At 53.3% G+C, this 21321-nt stretch overlaps 1 protein-coding gene across 2 annotated transcripts in view; it reads right to left on the reverse strand.

Moving 5' to 3' along the window:
- Positions 1-21321, reverse strand: part of GNAO1 (G protein subunit alpha o1) — a 163125-nt gene that overhangs the window by 86163 nt on the left and 55641 nt on the right. For both annotated transcript variants that reach the window (XM_063334224.1, XM_063334223.1), the window contains exon 3: positions 20373-20514. In XM_063334224.1, coding sequence (XP_063190294.1) covers positions 20373-20514 — 142 coding nt within the window. The remainder of the gene's footprint in view (positions 1-20372; positions 20515-21321) is intronic.

Below are 21321 nucleotides of genomic sequence, written 5' to 3' on the forward strand. Positions count from 1 at the left end.
GCGGGGAGGGCTGGGGGGGAGCAGCGGGGACGGTCCCCGGCCGACGTCTCACTGTTTTCTTCCAGCGTCTCGGTCAAGGAAGGCCCCGACCGCGGGCCGCTGCTCTCTCGAACGCGGAAGCTTGGCAAGACCAGTTCCGCTGTGGTAACAGGCGTCTGCAGGATTTCAGAGGTTTCGCTCTTGAGGACAGAGGTGGAGGCAAAGGCAGACACACAGCACCTCCAGAAACTGTCGTTTTTCCCCCACGGCAGCTCTTGAGCTGAACAGATAGCTGAGAACAGCCCCTGAAAATATCAGAGGGACTCTGCACTCTTACTGGGCTTTTTCACTCTGCCAATACCAGGGAAACGCGTTTGGTTCTTTTTTTTTTTTTTTTTTTTAATAAACACTTGCAAAGAGCATACCAGAGGTCCAAGGTTAAAACGCGCGCGGCGCAACTTTCCGTGGCTAATTTTGGCGGCGCATTCAGCAGATCGTTGGTATTCACAGCTACCGAGGAGCGTCTTCATGAGTCAAGGCCGATATCTGATCCGCACAAACAAGGTGAGCAGCTGTATGCACGTACTCACTTATAATAAGGTGAAGAATCAGCCCACGCCTCTTCTGCGACGGCACATGCCAGCGGGCTAATGGGTAGTGTCTAATCCTGCCCCTTGCTAGCCCCGTCCTGTTTGCTTAACGACGTTAGCCCAGTTACTCCCAAGATCTTTCCCTCTCTAATGAATAATCTTCAAGTTCAAGTGGCAAAGGCCCATTTCCATTTTTAGAGATTTGAACGTCAGCCACAAACACGAAGATGTAGATTGCTCCGGAGATCTACCAAATATGGACTCTTGAAAATTCAGTCCTTTCGGAAAGGTCAGAAGTGACCGGGATTGCAAAATCTTTTCTAGCCTGGCAAACTGGCTCGGTGTCGCCACACTTTGGACTACGAGACCCCTGACTTTGGACAGAGCTTTAACAGTGTCTTTTAATCCTAGGCTTTCGGCTGTCACGACGGGACGTTGCCACGTGAGCTCACACCAGGTTTACGTACCCATCACAGCATCACGTAATTGCTGGCTGCAAACCCTTGAGGAGTTTGCCCTGCGTGATATAGTTCACACAAAACTTTAAAATGCCACGATGGAGCAAATTAGAGTGGCGTGAAATGGGACTGTAGTTGTGCCATCTAATTAGAAAGCACTCCGAATTATACACCTTTTATAATATATAAGCTGGTTATAAATAGGACAGCTGGACAGACCAACAAAAAGTTGCCTCTTGAGATCTGGAGATGCAAAAGAGTGTTACAGGATGGGCCCTTTCGCCAGAAACCAGAGCACTTTGAGGTCTTCCTGCCTCAGACCCTGGGTGGCTGTTTCCCAGGAGAGCAAAGATTAGTTTCTCTGGTTCCACAAGCAAGGATCAAGTCTTTCAGCTTATGTTTTCTTCTGGGCACAGACTACGGGGTCATTGACAACATTTTTAAAGTTGTTGGTTGAAGATGAGCCGCCTTCACTGGGAGATCATCTCCCAACCTACTTCACCCATACCTGCCTAGTAGCCGTGGTGGCCGATACAGAGGGCTCCTGGACCAGACGCTCTGCTCATAACGGGCATGGCTCCACCGCCTTCTTGAGGACTTTCCCTCTGGGCCACATGGAGATGGTGGTAGCAGCAGGGCCTCACTGTGTAGGCTGCAGAGGTTTAGCACAGCCTGCAAAGACATCTGCCTTCCTCCACCTACACATGGACGTAGGAAGGACTTGCTGAGACAGGTATCTCGGGGCCAGGCCCGATGTGTGAAGAAGGCGGGACGGCTCCTTCGGAGATGACGGCAACGTGCAGAGCCAGAGGAACTGTTCCCCTCTGGCACCGCTGCCTGTTTGCTGGAGGAGTCCTGCTCCCCAGTGATCGCCCTGAGCGTCACCGCGCTCCGGCCCCGGTGCCCTGGCGGAATTGCTGGGAGAGGCACCGACCCGCTTTGACATTTAATAAACGGCTTTGGTTTTAGTTCTGTTCCTTACTTGCCAATTAAAGCGCCTTGTTGCCGGAGCAACAGAAGGACATCAACAAAAACATGGGCAGAGCAGGGCTACGTTACCCCCAGGCACTCGGGGGGCAAACGCGCCAGAGCCCCGTCTGCCCCCTCTCTCAGTCTGTCCGTCTGTGCCACCAGCGCTGCGGGGCCCTTCTGTTTGGACTTGGTGTGAGAGAGAGAAAACACACAGGCAGGGCTGCCAGGGCTTCCTTCCCGACATCTCACCTTCGGGGGCGGACAAGGAAGCCTAACTCCAGATAAATAGGCTCGGGCAGCGTCTACGGCAAGAAAGGCTTCTGGCTCCTGCCCATGCTTTCGAAGGGGTTTGGACCAGGAGGTGCGTGCTCCGGGTGCGTTGGCGGCGAGCAGGACGGCATTGCCGGCTCTCCGCAGAGGGGCACTGCCGTATTTTGAAGCCCGGGGATGAAGGCTTGGTGGTGAGGGTGGTCCACGTGAGCCATCTGCCCGCCTGGGCTGCTCACTGCCACGTTGCGTGTCCTATCTGCAGAGGCAGAGCCTGCTCTTGGACACACGCCATTCCCAGCGATAACGGATGGGACAGCTTTAGCTCTGTTTATTTCAGCCTGTCCTAGTCAAAAGCTCAACTTGTGGATGAAAGGAATAGCTATTCACAGAGCTAGGAGAGTACATGCAGATCTGACCTTTACAACAACCTTTTACAGTTACGGAGATGCTACTTTTATCACTCAACTACTTGGTATCCTATTTAGCATTCAGCTCGAACCTACGGCCCCTGTCTTTCCTGTTAGAGTTGGAAACAACCATCTGAGAAGCTTTGCCGGTGGTCCTGCACGCGAAACTGGATCTCCTTTCCTTCTGCACATCAAGTGCTTCATTTCTGACTGCTTCTAGGATAAGTCCCTCCAGATTCAGGTGCTAGGCACGGCTTCGGATGGATTTTATAGCCATAATTTTGTGTGTGCGCACCAGGGTGCTGGCAGTTCGGGTCATTGTTTCACAGACCGTCCTGACGTCTGGTTCAAACCCAGCCTTACGGTAACCCACAGTAGAGGCCGAGGGCTGGGTCTCTGTGGCTTGGGAAGAATTTCATCTCTGAGAGCTAACACCTTCCCCACAAGCATTAATGGGCGCTTTTCATCAGCAGCCTCCCCTTGCGGGCCATCTGAGAGGAAAGAGAAACGAAGTCGGTGTCTCCCTGGCCGTGCCTGGACCCGGGCTGCCGTGAAGCTTGAGTGAAGCTCGCTCGAATCCTGACACTCGCCTCGGAAGGAAGCACCGATGCTTCCCCCAGCTCCCGCCCCGGGGGAGAGGAGCTAGCTAGTTCAGCGAGGAAGAAATAGAGCAAAGTCAGCATCTACCTGCCTGGGAAGACCCCGCTCTGTAGCCAGTGGGCGATCACCCCTCTGCCAGAACAGCCACGAGAAGAACCCAGTTCAGTGCTGGTGAGCGGCATAGGGACAAGTGGTTCGCTGGAAACTATTAAACCTCCTTCACGGTGCTGAGTTGCAGCAATCGGATCAGTAGCTCCCGCTCCGAACCTGGAGCTGCATAATGAGCACGATGGGAAATCTGATTTTTTCTGGCTCGAGGGAATTCCTGATCCCAGGCGGATTCTTACGGAAAAGGGCTTGTAACTGCGCGGTGCTGCCCCACGCGTATCACAGGGTTTGTACGGACTGCTGGGGAGGGAGAACATCTGTTTACATCTGGAATTTAACTGGCAAAATGCTGGTGCTTTGCCATGGACTTGGCTCCTGAGCTCAGTCCTCTTCCTAAAGGGCCACTCACTAGTACTGGAACTAATTCCTGGCGACCTTTTGGAGGATTTCAAGGCAAGTCGGACAATGACAGTGCGGAGTGATAGGCTTCCCATCCCTGCCAGCCCTCGCTGTTTATTGCTGCCCACACTTCCTTTGCAGAGATGATGGCAGAGGAGAAAGGGACACGGCGCAATAGCCTGTCCACTCCCTCCATCCTTCGTGCTCTTGGATGGGCTCAGAGAAATGGGGCTGAAAATGCATGCTGACAAGCAGCACGACCCCAGAACTGGGGTCTCGCCTGCCCAGGATTTTAAGGGACAGATGATTAGTGGTGGAAAGGCAGCTCAGAGCTGCTGCCTGCATGGATTACTATTGGCAGCTCTGTCCTCATCACCTTTCTTTTTTTTCCAAATGGATTTATCAGCTGATCATGCTTTCTGGTTTGAAATGTGCTGGGCATGGCTCGCTCCTTGGCCTTACCATGCAGCAGTGTCCAGGGACGGACCATTGGAGATGTGCGCTGGCGGCCCAGAACCCTCCCGCAGCCTGGGCTGCATCCCCAGCAGCGTGGGCAGCAGGGCGAGGGGGGGGATTCTGCCCCTCTGCTCGGCTCTGTGAGACCCCCCTGCAGTGCTGCCTCCAGCGCTGGGGCACCAACAGCAGAAGGACACGGAGCTGTTGGAGCGGGGCCAGAGGAGGCCCCGGAGATGCTGGGAGGGCTGGAGCCCCTCTGCTGGGAGGACAGGCTGAGAGAGCTGGGGGGGTTCAGCCTGGAGAAGAGAAGGCTCCGGGGAGACCTTCCAGCCCCTGCCAGGCCCTAAAGGGGCTCCAGGAAAGCTGGGGAGGGACTCTGGAGCAGGGAGGGGAGTGATAGAACAAAGGGTAATGGTTTTAAACTGAAAGAGGGGAGATTTGGATTATATTTTAGGAAGAAATTGTTTGCTGTGAGGGTGGTGAGCCCCTGGCCCACGTTGCCCAGAGAAGCTGTGGCTGCCCCATCCCTGGAGGTGTTCAAGGCCAGGCTGGACGGGGCTTGGAGCAACGTGGTCTGGTGGGAGGTGTCCCTGCCCAGGGCAGCGGGTGGCACTGGGTGGGCTTTAAGGTCCCTTCCAACCCGAACCATTCTGTGATTCTATGTCTGGGTGCAGTGCCGTAGCTGGCTCGTGGTTGACGGCTGCTGGGGACAAGTGCGGCAACTGCCTGAGCAGGGCCAGGCACCCTACAGCTCCTTCAGGAATGGGAGGATGGGAGCCAGAAAAGGTGTGTGAGCCCAAGAGGTGGCTTTTAAGCTGATTCAGTATGGAAAACTGTCTGTGTGTACAGCCTGTGAGTGTGAAATAAGCAGAGGTGTCATTTGGGTCTGGCTCCTCTTGATTTCTGAAACCCCATGGCCTGAGAGCCTTGACACTGCAATTGCTCAGCGTCCCCGTGCTGGGGGACAGGCTCCCTCCTCCTGCTACACACTTCAGGGCTTTAGGGTTGGGGTTGTTTTGTGCATCTACATTTTTTGCTTGGATCACCCACAAGAAATAGAAGATGCTCATCTCTTAGTCCACAACAACCTAAAGAGCACCTGAGCCAAGGGCTCAGCCCTGCGGAGCCTGGCGTGCTGCTGCAGATCCTCCTATAGCCTTCCCGGAGCTTCCGTTCTTGGAGAGAAAGTTGAAGAAATAAGAATTTTTGCCTACTCACTCATCACAAGACCGGCCTGAACTTGGCTCATGATCCGCTGTAATGCTGAATACGGTCTTTTCAGCCTCAGTACGTCTTTTGCCTCTGGAGTAAATGAAAGAAAGCAGCCTGCAACCGCGGCAGGCAGCTGATTGCGCCCCGTGCTGTTTGCCGGGGGAAGGATCCCACCGCGGAGGTGAGACACGTGTGTGCCACGTGTGTGCCACAGCAGCCCTGAGGAGAAGGACTTGGGGGTGCTAGTGGACGAGAAGCTCAACACGAGCCGGCAATGTGCGCTTGCAGCCCAGAAAGCCAACTGCATCCTGGGCTGCATCCCCAGCAGCGTGGGCAGCAGGGCGAGGGGGGGGATTCTGCCCCTCTGCTCCGCTCTGTGAGACCCCACCTGGAGTACTGCATCCAACTCTGGAGTCCTCAGTACAAGAAGGACATGGAGCTGTTGGAGCGGGGCCAGAGGAGGCCCCGGAGATGCTGGGAGGGCTGGAGCCCCTCTGCTGGGAGGACAGGCTGAGAGAGCTGGGGGCGTTCAGCCTGGAGAAGAGAAGGCTCTGGGGAGACCTTCCAGCCCCTGCCAGGCCCTAAAGGGGCTCCAGGAAAGCTGGGGAGGGGCTCTGGAGCAGGGAGGGGAGCCATGGGATAAGGAAGGGGAGCGGGTTTTACACTGAAAGAGGTAGATTTAGGTGAGATCTGAGGCAGAAATTGTTTGCTGTGAGGGTGGTGAGCCCCTGGCCCAGGTTGCCCAGAGAAGCTGTGGCTGCCCCATCCCTGGAGGGGTTCAAGGCCAGGCTGGACGGGGCTTGAAGCAACCTGGGCTGGTGGGAGGTGTCCCTGCCCAGGGCAGGGGGGTTGTAACTAGGTGATCTTTAAGGTCCCTTCCAACCCAAACCATTCCGTGATTCTGTGGTTCTGTAAGAGAAGCAGGACTTGACCTCGCCAGCAAAGCGCTGGGCGCCTCGGGAGGGGCTGCCCACAACACGCACCAAGGGGAGCTGCGGCCAAACAAAAGTTTGTTTAAAACTAAGGGACTCAAACAAGGACAGCACAAATATCGCTGTTGGAGGATTTTTAATACAAAGGGGTCATCCTGCGAACACTCCAAGCACCGAAGAACTGCTAACAACTATGTAGGCCAAGCACCGAAGAACTGCTAACAACTATGTAGGCTTTGTTAGTTTGAAGGCTATGTGAAAACATTGTAGTGATGTTAGAAATGCTGAGACCAACAAGATATGAGAAAGTGTGCTGAATTCAGCGTGCGAAATGTAGAACTTCACCCAGGATATAGGAGGGGTGATTGTCCGCGTGGACAGATGCTTTAAGCCAATTATAATATGTTGCTTGCCGCGTGCACAGCTCGTGCAACCAATCAGCAAATTGTCGGCGCGTGATGCGGAATCAGAACGTCTATAATAACTGAGCTATCTGTGCAATAAACTGGCATTAACCTGATCACATTGGTCGTTGTGTTATTGTCCGAGCCTTCCGCGTCGACATATCGCCAGCTAGAAACCTTTGCGTGCCTCATAAATATGGCAGGGGAACTTGGCAAGAAAAAGAGCTTTCCGAAGCTTATAGTACCAATAAGAATAATTAAGGAGGATAAAAGCTGGAAGAAAAATAGTTTTGAGACCTTTGGCTGAGGTGCTGGTGAGATGGTGAGGAAAAACCTGCCTAAAATCCTCCTGTCTTTGGCATCCACCGAAATGTCACCCTGCGCCTCCAGATAGGTTGTGTTGCCAAAACCTGCCCTGCATAAGAGGAAAAAATGTACACAAAAGCGATGACATGTAGAAGGGAGGAATGGAGATGAGACCCCATTCTCACTTGGAAGAAACTCCTCGTAACTTTACATAACTCACTCAAACTCGCTGGATGGTGACTACTGGGATCTCTTTCTTCTCAGAAAAAAATTTCCTGTGCTGCCTGGAATATGATCTACCATCACTAAAAGCTCTCATAATTTTAAATCAAAACTCAGCCTAAGCGAAAGGTAACTGGTTGTATTCAATGCATGATCCAACAGCCTAGATACCGGACTGAAGACCGGTACTGTATATCCAGCAGGTAAAACCGGATCAGTAAACCCCCTTCCCACAAAGGAACAAACATCTGCCCAGGGATAGTTTCCAAACGCAGAGATCTGGGATCACAGGCGGATGACAACCACCGAGCGAACCGAGCGTGTTACTGTGGGACTGCTGCTATGTGTCACTTGATTCTCCACTCCCACCATCTCAGCTAAATCAAGAGTAATTCCCCCCTAATCGACGGAGTTAATCTAGCCTTAAACCAATCTACAGGAAAATGAAGAGTTAATTACAAATAGCCGACCCAGGGGAATTGTTTCTTACCACGGGAAAAGCATCTAGCAACAGTCGTGCCATCAACACAGATACAATACGCTGCAAACCACAAACTCCTCCAGCCCTGGAAAACGAAGAGCGCAGCAGAAAGGAGGGAATTTGCTCAAAGCCTGTGGGGGAGGTTTTCTTTGGCTCCTGAGTGGGTTCTGACGCTGGGGAGGGATGCGCTGCGCTGCCTGGAGCCATTCCATCCTTCTCCGACAGGGAAGGATGAGGCGTCCTGGGGCTCCCAGCGACTATCCATCAAAACCCCTAACCCAGACACGGGCTGATTTGCGTGTCCTGCGCTTTTTTTCTCCACGTTTTCTCTGACCACAAGGCTAAACATCGCCACGGTGCAAAATGATACCGTTTTACAGCAGCTCTTGAGGCTTTGTTGTTTTTAATTTTCATCTGGAGGTTGATTCTTTCCTTCCTTTGAATGAAACGCTGGGAATTCCTGCCTGGCCTCCCGCTGCGGCGATCCGCCCCTCGGGGAATGGCATCTTTGGGATCCGGCTGCCCCGGGTGAGGCTGGTCCCTTCTCGGGAGCCATAATCGTAGCTGTTAAGTGAGTTCCCATGCGTATCTTTAATCAGTTATTACCAAGGTACATAATACTGATGAATAGCCTCGGTAAAACCTGTATTCCGGCATTGAGCTCCTCATGTGTGGCAGCTCTCCTGCCATCCCTGTGATGGATGCAGGATGAGGGACGCGTTGGAGGTGCCACCATCCCGCTGTGCCTCTGCTCGGGGGAAGGCAGCCATCCCCGTGGTAGCTGCAGGAGCTCTGTCCCCGGCTGACCGACGCGGGCTACCAGGAGCAGCCGCTGGCTCCGGAGGGGCAGGTTTCCCCCTCGGGAGAGCAGGGTCTCTGCACGGAGCTGACAATGGAACCGAGCGCCCGGGTTCGGCCGTGCCCTTGGACCTGCTGCTCCTGCAAGGGCACCTCATGTCCCGCCGAGGGATTAATTGCTCTGGGGTCCATGGCCAGCGTGGACCACTGCAGGAGAATATTGTCTCCTGAGTTTATCAGCACCCGATGTGAGCAAGGACCATGTTCCCCATCCCTCCTCTGCTACGTGCCCGGGCACAGCAAGGATGCTGTGGTTTTTAACAACTGGGCAGCCCTCCCTGCTGAGGGAGCTGAGGGAGGAGGTGGTCCCACTTCCCTGTCCATGGAGCATCTGTGTCCAGTGCTGGGCTCCCCAGTTCCAGAAGGACAGGGAACTAGTGGAGAGAGCCCGGCGGAGGCTACCAAGATGATCAAGGGACTGGAGCATCTCTCTGCTGAGGAAAGGCTGAGAGCCCTGGGGCTGGTTCAGCCTGGAGAAGAGAAGGCTGAAAGGGGATCTCATCAACGTTCACCAATATCTACAGGGAGGGTGTCAAGAGGCTCTCCTTCCTCCCTCCCATGCCGTCCCAAGCCCAGCCTGCCTGAGCTCTTGCTGTTTCGGAGCAAAGACTGCGCTACCCTTCACCGTGATCCCTGAATAAACATCAAACGACAGCGCCAAGGGAGGGGTCCCTTCCCAAGACATTTGCTTTATGCCCTTTTTGTGAGTTACACACCAAAAATCTGTTTAAGGCCAGGGATGCCCTGTATAAATGTTTTCATTTTATGTCTGGAGACACTCAAATAATAGGAACATCATAGAAGGCATTCGGAAAACAAATATTTTAAATGGCACTCCTAAAACCAGTGAGTAAGCGGCGTGACTCAGCAGCGCTTCCCAACGCTTCCCAGAAGAGATGGAAATAAATCCACTTAATAACTGACATGGATTTGAAATGTGCTGAGTAGTTTGTAGTTAATCTGCAATTGCTGTCAGGAGAGACGACCGGCAATCACACCTGAAGACAGGCTGCGGCCAGATGCAACCTGAGCTTCCGTCTCAAACACGGTGGTGACTTTCTGGAAGGATTTTAGTGAGTGCCCCGTCATCCGTATGGCCAGAAACACGTCTAAGCATCTTTGAAGCCCCTGCCGTGGCGTGTGTTTAACCCCAGTGCCTTGGTTACGCAGTACGTCAAATAACTCGACGTGGGTTTTGTTCTGGCTTACGCGTCTTTCAATCCCTTTATGGACAGAAAGGCTCTGGAGAAGGACAAAGAGTATCTGACTGTGCTCGCCGACACCAGACGCTGCCCAGCGCAAGGCCACCGCTGCCTGCTCTGCAGCTGCCCTCCGGGAAGGAGCCCATGGTGGTGTGGAGCCGTCCCTCTACCGACCGGCATCCCACCCTGGGTCCTGGAGCTGCCAGGAAACCCCTTTGTGGGCACCAGGGAGGATTCCACCTTCCCAGGGCTCTGCTCCAGCTCCGTTCTTCCACCAAATATTTTTGCACACCTCGTTTTTTGTGTTGTCCCACTCCGGCGCTTCCCAGGGGCTCCCAGAGAAGCCATCATCCACCGGTACCTTCTGGGGATGGAAAGCAGCACCTCACCTCTCACTAATTCACCGGCAATGTCACAGTCCCGTGGCTGCTTGGCTCTGCCCTGTGTGCCGAGTCCTTCCCTGTCACACCACCTCCCTGGCAGCCCGAATTGCGGCGGCATTTGGATAACAGATCTCCCAGGGGGAGGCAGGCAGCCCTTCTTCCAAGGGAACAGGCTTGGTTGTCGGGTGGTTGGTTTTTTTTTTTTTCCCTCCTTTTCCAACTAAAAATACTCCCCGCATCATCCAAAAAAACCAGTATCAAGCACATAAAGCTTGTGGAGGAAAAATACATCATCCCCCTCTCGGAGAAAAGAGAGAGCTTGCAAGCAAGGACCATCCTGCCTACAGCGCAGGCTCTGCGCTTCCACAGCTGAGCAGGGCAGTTTTGGGGGAGGCGGGGATCCTTTTCAAGGATCCTTTGGAGGACTAATGCTGTTCATTACTCAGCAATCAAGCCTGAAATGGCAGCTGAAAGCAGAGGCACCAGAAAAAAGAAAAAAAAAAAGAAAAAAGCAGCCCTAAAGACGGATTTGCACCTAAAGAGGTTTGTGCTTTCCACCAGGCAGGGAGCAAACAATGCCAGGAGAATTCATAGAACCATAGAATGGTCTGGGTTGGAAGGGACCTTAAAGATCATCTTGTTCCAACCCCCTGCCCTGGGCAGGGACACCTCCCACCACACCACGTTGCTCCAAGCCCCGTGCAGCCTGGCCTTGAACCCCTCCAGGGATGGGGCAGCCACAGCTTCTCTGGGCAACCTGGGCCAGGGGCTCACCACCCTCACAGTGAAATTTTTTTCCTAATATCTCATCCAAATCTCCCCTCTTCCAGTTTAAACCCCTTCCCCCTCGTCCCATGACTCCCCTCCCTGCTCCAGAGTCCCTCCCCAGCTTTCCTGGAGCCCCTTTAGGGCCTGGCAGGGGTTGGAAGGTCTCCCCGGAGCCTTCTCTTCTCCAGGCTGAACCCCCCCAGCTCTCTCAGCCTGTCCTCCCAGCAGAGGGGCTCCAGCCCTCCCAGCATCTTCATGGCTCTTCTCTGGATGCGCTCCAGATTCATCTGACAAGCTTTTCTCCCGGTGGCTAGCTGAAGAGGAAGGCAATACTCATAATTTTAAAATCTCCTTTTGAGTATCTGATCCTACCCAAACGTCCTCAGGCCTCTCGTATCCCTCCACACTTCTAAAGCCCAAAGGCCTGGGTGGCCCTTCAAGAGCGGTTTGTCCTGATCTCTCCTGACGACATGGAGAGAAGAGGGAAAGTGCTACGAGCCCAAGCCCATGTCCAGCTGGAATTCCCTTTCCTGGCACCAGTGACCACTGCCTTGTCCTCTCACTGTGTCACTTTGGGGAGACTCAGGCACTATCTTCTTTAAAGCCCTCTTTAGGTGGTGAACGATGTGATTAGACTCAATCTGGAGCTTGGAGTTGGAGCTAGATGACTGTGGTCTCTCTTATCCATGATCCCCTGAGACATCTCTTTCCCTCCTCTTTTTTTCTTCAAAAGAAAATTAAAAGGCTAATTTTAACTGATGGCACCTGTTCTGGTCAGTGGTTTTATAGGACGGGAAGAAGAATTTATCAGAAGTGGGAAAGTGGCATGGATGGCAAGTGTCACCAATCTACAGTGCCTGGCCGACACCACATGCTCACCAGAGAAACAGACCTGAGTGGCATTTTGAGGTGTGATTCTCATCTGCCTCACTTAGATATGAAGCTGAAGTGCATCAAAACAATTTTTTTCCCTAGAAATGTGTTTCTTAGGAACAGATTTCTGACTGCGCAGAGAGACTGGAAAACCAGGGGAACTTCTATCCCACCCCATCCCCTGAGTGCTGCCCATTCACCACCAGCCCACAGCGTCCGGGAGAACCCAAAAAGCAGAGCCGCTGTTTACTTTTGAGTGAGGATTCAAGCGTTGCCATGCCAACACCATAGACATCACCCCGAAGCGGGACCAACGTGAAAAACACCATGCTGGCACCTCAACTGCTCAGTAAGGTGGCACCTTCCAGAGAGCAGCCTTCCACACGACACGCGTTTCCAACTTGCTACGCGACTGCCGCCCACCACTCCCTGCCTCCTTTCGGCTCCATTTCACACGGCCTTTTTTCACTCTCTAGGAGTTTTAACTAAAAATGGGTGCATTGGGCCACCTGGGGGGCAGTTTGGGGTTTCAGAGCTGTCAGTGGTTGATGGTTTTCCACTGGAAGAAAGGTTAGCTGATATTGCCTCTGGATGTAGCGGTGCCCATGCAGCTCAGTCGCTTGCCTAAAGCACCTAGCTGTTTCCACTGCTATTCCATTTTCTAGGCTATTTCTATTTGAGTCTCCGTTCCTCCCCTTCTCCTCAGGGCCGGTACCATCTATCTCCCTCCTTCACCAACTCGGGATTTCTTCCTGCCCACAAGCACCCTTACATGTCTGCCGAAGGTTGGGATTCTGCCTGTTGTTCATCGCCACTACTGCTGCCCTATAAATAGCTGTAATCCGTTCGGTGCCAGAGCTAAGATCACATTTTAGCCCTACGTGAATCGCCAGTTTTCTATTGTAATGACCCAGGTTGGGAACGGGGCAGATTGACGAGCTCAGCCTAAGTAAAACTCTACATGAAGACTTGGCAACCTCCAACCCTACAACCTTATTTAATTGTATGGCTCTTCTACGGCCAGATTCTGTCTGCGAGCACAAGGCATCATGTGTTTATGGCCATGACATGAGCTTATTTTGTCTCCCTTCTAAATGCTATCTTTATTAGTAGCATGACTACAGCGAACCAGACACCGGTTCTGGGGTGACCTTTTTTTGCTAGATGAAGATCATCATATGTCATTGGCTTGATGACCACGACTCCAGCTCTGCAGGAGCGCAGAGCCAAGCTGTGCAAAGCAAGGTCTCCCGGGTCCGGCCGCGGGTTTCGGCCATACTTGGCTGGGATCTCTTTGAGTTTGACTCTCCCAAAGAGGCAGAGCCAAGTCATGGAAGCAGACTGGTTCAGGCTCTTTTAGTTGGCGCAAGGGGCTATCACAAACTGTCTTCACGATATGCTGTTACTTCACTGTGATCATTTATTAGGGAAAGATTTTTGTATTTTCAGGGGCTCAAGGGATTGGGAGGTGGGTCACACACCACGCTTACTCTGGGATTTCCCTTGTTCTTTGCCGTCTCCCTCTCCTTCTCCTCCAGCCTCATTTTGCAGCAATGATTCCCAATACATTGGCCATCTCAGCCAGCAACAACAAGCCTTTCTTGAATGAGCCAGCCATCTCCCCGGCAACAAGGCAGGCTGTGAAAATAACAAGTGCTTTCCTTTCTGTTTTATGTTTCCCACCTCTCAAGAAATGCCCTGCCTTTTATTAGCCTCCACTGCTCCAAAACATGAATGATGGTAACTGAAATGCATCTCATGGAGGGATGAAGAGGGAGGTGAGCGAGAAGGGTGGCTTTGGTCTTACTGGAAAAGAATGACAGATCTTTACACCTCAGCAAAGGGCAGACTGAAATATTTCTCCAGCGCTGTTACAGCGATGAACCCAGCAGACGCAGTACAGCAGGAATGGTTACATGTATATATATATATATATTCCAGAGGAGGCCCCGGGGATGCTGGGAGGGCTGGAGCCCCTCTGCTGGGAGGACAGGCTGAGAGACTTGGGGGGGTTCAGCCTGGAGAAGAGAAGGCTCCGGGGAGACCTTCCAGTCCCTGCCAGGCCCTAAAGGGGCTCCAGGAAAGCTGGGGAGGGACTCTGGAGCAGGGAGGGGAGCCATGGGACGAGGGGGAAGGGGTTTAAACTGGAAGAGGGGAGATTTAGGTGAGATATTGGGAAGAAATTGTTTGCTGTGAGGGTGGTGAGCCCCTGGCCCAGGTTGCCCAGAGAAGCTGTGGCTGCCCCATCCCTGGAGGGGTTCAAGGCCAGGCTGGACGGGGCTTGGAGCAACGTGGTGGGAGGTGTCCCTGCCCAGGGCAGGGGGTGGCACTGGGTGGGCTTTAAGGTCCCTTCCAACCCAGACCATTCTGTGATTCTGATTCTATGATACGCATGCTGTGGCTGCTGCATGCAGCAAGCCAGCAGACTTCAGCTGCAGCTGGACACCCAGACAAACGCTGATGCCAGGCAAAACTGGGGTGGCTAATGCCCCCCCTTATTCCATTTTCCCTTTTCTCCCACTCCATCCCGCCCCTCTAGAAAGCAGCCCCAGGTTACGCCTCACCGTGGTGAAGTTCCCATCGCCTACACCGTCAGACCAGCAAGGGCTGGCCGTATCCCCACCGCAGCGGCAGCAACCCAGGAGTCCTCCGCCCACCCCCAGTCACCCCACTGGCTACCAGTCAGCAAAGGGAGGCTTCCTCCCAGCACGCCGGTGCCCCATTAACCTCGCCTGCCCTCCCCAAAGTTATCAGCAGCTTTTTGGCATTTCTCAGAGAGCTTGGGTTAGGGAGCCAGCTGGTCTAAACAGACACCTGACTAAAATGAAGTAAAATCCACAAATATCTATCTTGAGCTGACAAGCAGAAAAAGCCAGTTACACAGGAGCAGGTCTTGCGAAAGAGATCTCTTCCCACACACCGCTCCCTTCCAGCGCTGGGAAGGCAGCAGGTGACGGTGGCTGTGTCCCCCATCCGGACACTGCCTGGTGGTATGGTTTGGGGAACCCACAACAATTTATGGTCATTTAGACAATTATTCTCTCACCCGATGAGCCCTCCCCACCTGGGAAAAACAAGGAAACACGAGCGTTGAGGTATAAACAGATGTAATAGAATAAGACTAAATAATTAACATGAATAACACTAAAGAACCAGTACTGATCCCGATACCAATACAAACCACACGAGGACTATTCCCAGCCCGTTCCCCAGCAGAAGCCGTGCACTCCCCACAGGGACAGCCAATGTGGGACCCTGCGAGCGCTGCGGCTGCGGGAGGAAGGGAAGGGCTCAGGGCTGCGGCACCGGGGCGAGGAGCGCTCAGGATGGCAGCCATCAGGGGAGGGGGAGAGAGAGAGAGAGAGAGAACTCCTCAGCAAACTTCCTAATTTATACTGAATGTGCCGTTCATGGTATGAAATAACCCTGTTGGCAGCTTGGGGCAATGCCTGGGTCTCGCTCCTCCTCGTCCCCGCACCTCGAAAGCACTGAGACCTTGAAACCCGCACCCCAGAGCTGGCGATAAAGTAAATATTGTCACCAATTCAGGCACTACAGTCTCCTAAAAGTGCACTTTTCCCAGGCACTAGAAGAGAAATTCATCCTGTGTGGCTGAACCCAGGACACTCGGGTCCTGGCACTGCCTCGGGGCGTGCCGAGGGGACGGGGCTGGTGGCCCCTGGTTTCTGTGTGCCCCCGCTGCTCGGAGGCAGGCTGGATGCAGCTCCAGTGCACATGGGCCCCTTTGCCAGCCGCTTCGGGTGGGCGGCTCAATTAGATTAAACGGCTTTTTTAAATATTACTAACCAGTATTTTAAAATGTCCCAGGCATCTTTTTGTTTAGCTCACAGTTCAGGCGCTACACACTATATACAGCGCGAGGTCACCGCGAACACATTCCGCTACAAAGCCTGAAAGAAAAAAAACTAATCCCCCATCAGAAATTTTTAACACTTTAGCTGCTATTCAGTTTTCCCTTTCACGCTGAAGCAGATGTTTCCAGACTCCCACTGGGAAAAAAGTCCAATTCGAAGGCCACCGCCTGCCACCTCCGGCCCCCCAGTGCTGGACCTGTGACCCTGCCACTGCAGACGCTTGTACCTGAGCCCCGCGACCGACGGGGGGATTCTCTGCTGGGCAATTTCTGAACAGTTTTCAGCCTGTTTCTGCCTGGTTTATGCTAATAGGACCACGCTCTACAGCTGTTTTCATACCAGCCTGTGGGAATGGTGTGCTTGCCTGAGCAGGCTCATCATAGCCCAGGACCACTCCAAGCCCTGGACGCTCCCCGGTCCCTCCCTGCCTTCAGGCATTTTATCCGGGTGGGATTGTCAGGGCTGCAGCTTCTGAGGTCAGCACTGACCCGCCGAGGAAGGGACTTTGCGCTTTTTCTGGTTGGGATTTCTGAGGCCAGACTTTGGAACCGGCTCTTCAGATGGTGAGATGAAAGTCCACCCCTTCCCTGCCCCTCCTGCTCCATCAGATCAAACCACCTCTACCGGCTTCTAGATTCCTGGCTTTAAACCCCCATTTCCCGCTTGCTCCGCCTGGGTACGCTGGAAGGGAATCAGTGCGCAGCTTGCTTTATTAATACATTTGCACTTTAGAGAACCGTTTAATCCAGAGGCTACACGGTACAGCCTGACTCTTTCCTGCCTGTTAATCTGATTATAAAGGTAAGGACGGAGTAATGCCCTATGGGTCAGCTGGAGGGTCTCGAGCAGCCAGGCGAGATGAAGGCTCCGCGCCTCTTCCTCCGTGCGACCCTTTCTCTTGGCTATTCAGGGCTCCGCAGCGAGGGCACATGAGGAACACCCCTGGACGCAGCCTGACTCCTGTCTCCTCTCCGACCGCTCCTTTTTTGCCTACCCTCCTGCAACTCGTAAAGGATTTTCTCTCTCACAAGCTGAGAGAGCTGGGGGGGTTCAGCCTGGAGAAGAGAAGGCTCCGGGGAGACCTTCCAGCCCCTGCCAGTCCCTAAAGGGGCTCCAGGAAAGCTGGGGAGGGACTCTGGAGCAGGGAGGGGAGCCATGGGACGAGGGGGAAGGGGTTTAAAGTGGAAGAGGGGAGATTTAGGTGAGATCTGAGGCAGAAATTGTTTGCTGTGAGGGTGGTGAGCCCCTGGCCCAGGTTGCCCAGAGAAGCTGGGGCTGCCCCATCCCTGGAGGGGTTCAAGGCCAGGCTGGACGGGGCTTGGAGCAACGTGGTGTGGTGGGAGGTGTCCCTGCCCAGGGCAGGGGGTGGCACTGGGTGGGCTTTAAGGTCCCTACCAACCCGAACCACTCTATGATTCTATGATTTGTGACTTCGCATTTGCACAGCTTTTCTGGAGTTTCAGACTGACCTTCCGGGCTGCGCATGGTGATAACGTGCCACGAGCTGGCAGGATGTGCTCCTGCCTCCAAGGACACCCAAGAAGGACCTCGGTGCTGCCCACAGGCCATGGACCTTCCGTGAGCCAGGCACAGCCGCAAGAAAACCCGCTCCCTTCGACAAGGAGCACGGATAAAAGTGAAATCCCACAGGCAGACTGTTCTGTTCTTCACCTGGGGACAGGTCCTTATCAGCAGAGAGGGTCAGCGAGACCCGGGGCATCTGCTTTTCATGATTTATTTTGTCTTTTTAGCTCATATTTCCTACACTGATCTCACTTTGGCTGACAAAAGCTCAGGGATTTAGTCTGGACTCTCCCCCCCAGTTTTTCACGTCTATTAGACTAAATACTTGGAGGTATAACTATGGGCAGGAGAAAAATGAGAACAGTGAGAGAGGATTTGATTATTTCACCTCAATAACAGCAGCACAAATCATCTCACTCGCATTTACTAAGTAGGGGAGCAGGTTTTTTTGCTCTGATGACTGTCAGGGTGCCATTTGCCGGGGATAGAGGGGCAGATGCCTCCCCCGTGGAGTCGGGGAGGAGGGAAGGGAAGCTGTAAAAGCCAAGGAATCCCTGGGGAAAATCTGTCCTGGGTCCATGCCCCCCCCTTCCCTGCTGCTGAACCAGGCCCGGAGCAGCGGCAGCCCCGGCTCCCCTTCCCCAGCTCCCGGGCGCTTAAGTCATGAGTAGGGGAAAATCCCCCACTAAAAGATTTGCATGGGAAACGCTTGGCCGAGGAACGACTTTTTAAAATAGAAGGGCTTTGCTTGAAAAGGGATGAACCACCAATCGCCTGTTTAATGGCCTCTCTTTACAGCAGCTGTGCACTAATAACAAAAGTGGGGCCACAGAAGCCATCCGCTTCTTTGTAAGATTAAAATAAATACTGTTTCATACTAACGCCAGCAACTTTCTGTGGAGGCTGACTAAGAGAAAGGAGCAAGTGGAAGACCACTGGCCCGAGAGACTTTGTTTCTTCCCCCTTCATCTGCTGCTGGATGGAGGAATATCCCTCCCACCTACGAAGGGAGAAGATGCTCTGGATCTGCCCTCCTGGACCAGTGTTTGTTTCAGGGCTTGCCTCGACACAGTCAGCGTGACACCGCTGTAGGACAGGAGGAATTCTTCTAGGACTAAATACTTTAGGGAAAACCAGGCTGGGGAGAACGTAATCCGACTTGCTTTTGACTCCGCAAGGCGTGACTTGGGATCCCTGCTGCCGTAAAGCACACATTGGACCAGGAGTGGCCCGTTCACCCTAGACACAAGGAGAAACCTTTCCGCGGGGAGGGCAGCGAAGCAGGGGACCAGGCTGTCCAAAGAGGCGGTGCGGTCCCCGTCCTCGGGGGATTTCAGGCTGGATAAAGCCCTGAGCCACCTGGTTTGGCCTCGGCCCCGGCCTTGCTTGAGCAGGAGGTTGGGCTAGACACCTCCCGAGCTCCTTTCCAGCCTGAGTTATCGTACGATCCGAGGGACATTTGGCATCTTCTCCACGGGCATACGAGCGGCCACGACATTTTGCGCAGCCCGGTACTCCCACCCTCATTCCTGGCAGTCCCGATAACAGCTCCCCGTGCTTTGCCAGGGCTGGCACTAACGCAGTGACGAGTTTCCCCCTCCTCAAATTAGGACTTCAGGCATTACAAAAGAAAGAAAAGAAAAAAAAGAAATTTTACGTTTTAAAACTGTCTGCCACCGACTATTTATCAGACACGAGGAATGATTTGTTTCTGCTTTCCTGGGCATAGGTTTTTAGCTGAGACAAGATACGTTGCCTCGCTGAGAGCTGAGTCACCCAGTAATCAACAGATTAATGTATTCAGTTCGAAAGCCATCAGCATTAGTTCTCGGCAAGCTCACAAGAACTCCATTATGGTATCGTCTCTACGTTTGGGATGGAAATGTCTCCAGGATTTAGAGTTCCTGTGGGAAAAATCCCTAGATGCAAAGAAATCAAAATACTCCTTTGCGATTGGGAGAAATAAGGTACCTCTTCATACAGTAACACCACAGCGGGATTTTGGCATCCTTTCCAGTGAATGCTTTTATTATCAACCCTCAGATAAGGAGTTTGGGGTATGTCGTACATCTGTCATTTGAGAGCTACCTAAAAATAGTCGCGACAAACTCAGTGGCACGTAGGACTTCGCCTTTACCAGCTCTTTTATGCGAAGTTATTTTATTTCCAGCGAAACCAAGCAGTTTTACGTTCTCTGGGATGGCAGCATGAAAAAAGGGTGGTCTCGGCTTCTCTCGGGCTCTGAGTTTCCCCGTGCGGGCTCGGCCTGAGCCAGAAACGCAAGAAGGGAAGGCAGAGGGCTGGCAGGGCACCTCACAGAGGAGCCGCCGTTTAAAAATAGGGAGCTGGTTAAAGTGACTGCAGAGCACCAAGTGGAAAAGGACAGGCTGGCTTAGGTGTGCGGCACGAGAAGGCTGCCAGGCGACGCATCGTTATTGGGATAACACACACGCTTGTGCCGCTGCCCAAGACCCTGCCCGCAACCTCCCCGAAGCAATGCACCCCCCCGTTTGCAAGAGAAGCTGCTGTTCGGGTACACCTGAATGGGGGATGTGCGAGTCAAAAACCAGCCAAGCCCCCACAAAAGTCCAGTCCATCCTAAAAGCTGTCCTACATCAGCAGGCTGGAAGGGGTTTGAAGAGCGGCCAAGACTTCTCCCCGAGACATTTCCCCTCGCAGGCCATGTTCCCAGCGCGGGCACAGCAGACAGGACACATATCCTCACTGCTTCCCCAGGGCTGTCAGTACCTCTGTCCGGGCTGTCCCTAAATAACCGAATTTCCTTTTTTGTACCGTCCTGGCTAGCGCCAGGGCATGAGAGACCACGGCTGTTGTGACACGGAGGTCCCCAGGGCTACTCTTGCTAGCACGGGTGTACCCATGGCACGTCATACACGGTTGTGCCTGTGCCTCTGGTTTGCTGTTGCACAAACCGCACGTGCAGTAGGCACACGTCAGTGGCGTAAATCTTCCCCCCCGCTCCCTCCTTTTTGCCCCCCAAGGTATTCAGGTTGTGCAAACGCTTCCTGTGAGTGCTCTGGAGCCTCCAGGTGCTCCGTTCTCTGTACCCAAGCGGTGGCGGTTTTAACTTACCCGTCGTTCCTTATCACCGTATTCGATGCCCAAGGTATCCATGGCACGTACAATAGCTGCCAGTGACTGGATAGTGTTGCTGTAGACCACTGGCTTGTACTGCTTCACGTCCTCTCCAGAGAAGCCATCCTCGTGGATGATCCTGAAGAAAACACAAAGGACAAAAACGTCTTGAGAATGTCATTTCAGTGGGGGAGACGTTTCAAAGAGAGCTGTGCTCTTTTGAAGAGCGCATCTGCGAGCTCGATTCACTGAATTTAGTGCAGCGTTTCTTTTTAAACCTTTCTGGTTGCTCGCCAGTAGTGTGTCTGAGCCCAGTGCCTGGGATGAGCACCCCTTTTCCTCTCTCTCAAGGAGGTTTTGTGTGGGGTCGGCGCATACGGTACCTCCCTCCCAACCCAACCGCGACCGCCGGGGCCTGGAGCCCCTCGTGTTCGCATCCTCACTGGTCACAGCGGGCAGGTTTCCAGGTCCTACATTATCTTTCCTGTCCAGGTCTATGGAATTATGCTCAATGCTTCCAATGACCATCAGATCCGACCTTAACCCCTGAAACAAGTGGTAGAAAACCCTAGTTCTTGTCCAGTCCTTTTCATAGTAACTCCGGGGGTGCCTTAAAAAGAAACCAGAAGTAAAATACCCCTGTGCACACGGGGACACAGGCATGGATGACTTGGTTGTGTAGCACTTAAAGTAATTAAAACCCTTCACGCCTCCTCCCTCCTTCTCCCTCCTTTAAAACCAGTTTTTCTGCCCAGAGGCATGGCGTGTTATCCCTTCCTGAAGCCATGCGGGAATGAGACCCACAGCCCCATCAGCCCTGCGCGCTGGATGCTCCGTGCTTTGGTCTCGATTACACGCCGCAAAACGAGCTATTTGATGGAGTGAGTTCTTGCAGCCCCTTGCTCCAGCCAGAAGACTGACCCCTATCATCTCTTCATCTCTAAGC

This window comes from Chroicocephalus ridibundus, chromosome 4 (genome assembly GCF_963924245.1).
Source record: "Chroicocephalus ridibundus chromosome 4, bChrRid1.1, whole genome shotgun sequence".
Classification (NCBI taxonomy): Eukaryota; Metazoa; Chordata; class Aves; order Charadriiformes; family Laridae; genus Chroicocephalus; species Chroicocephalus ridibundus.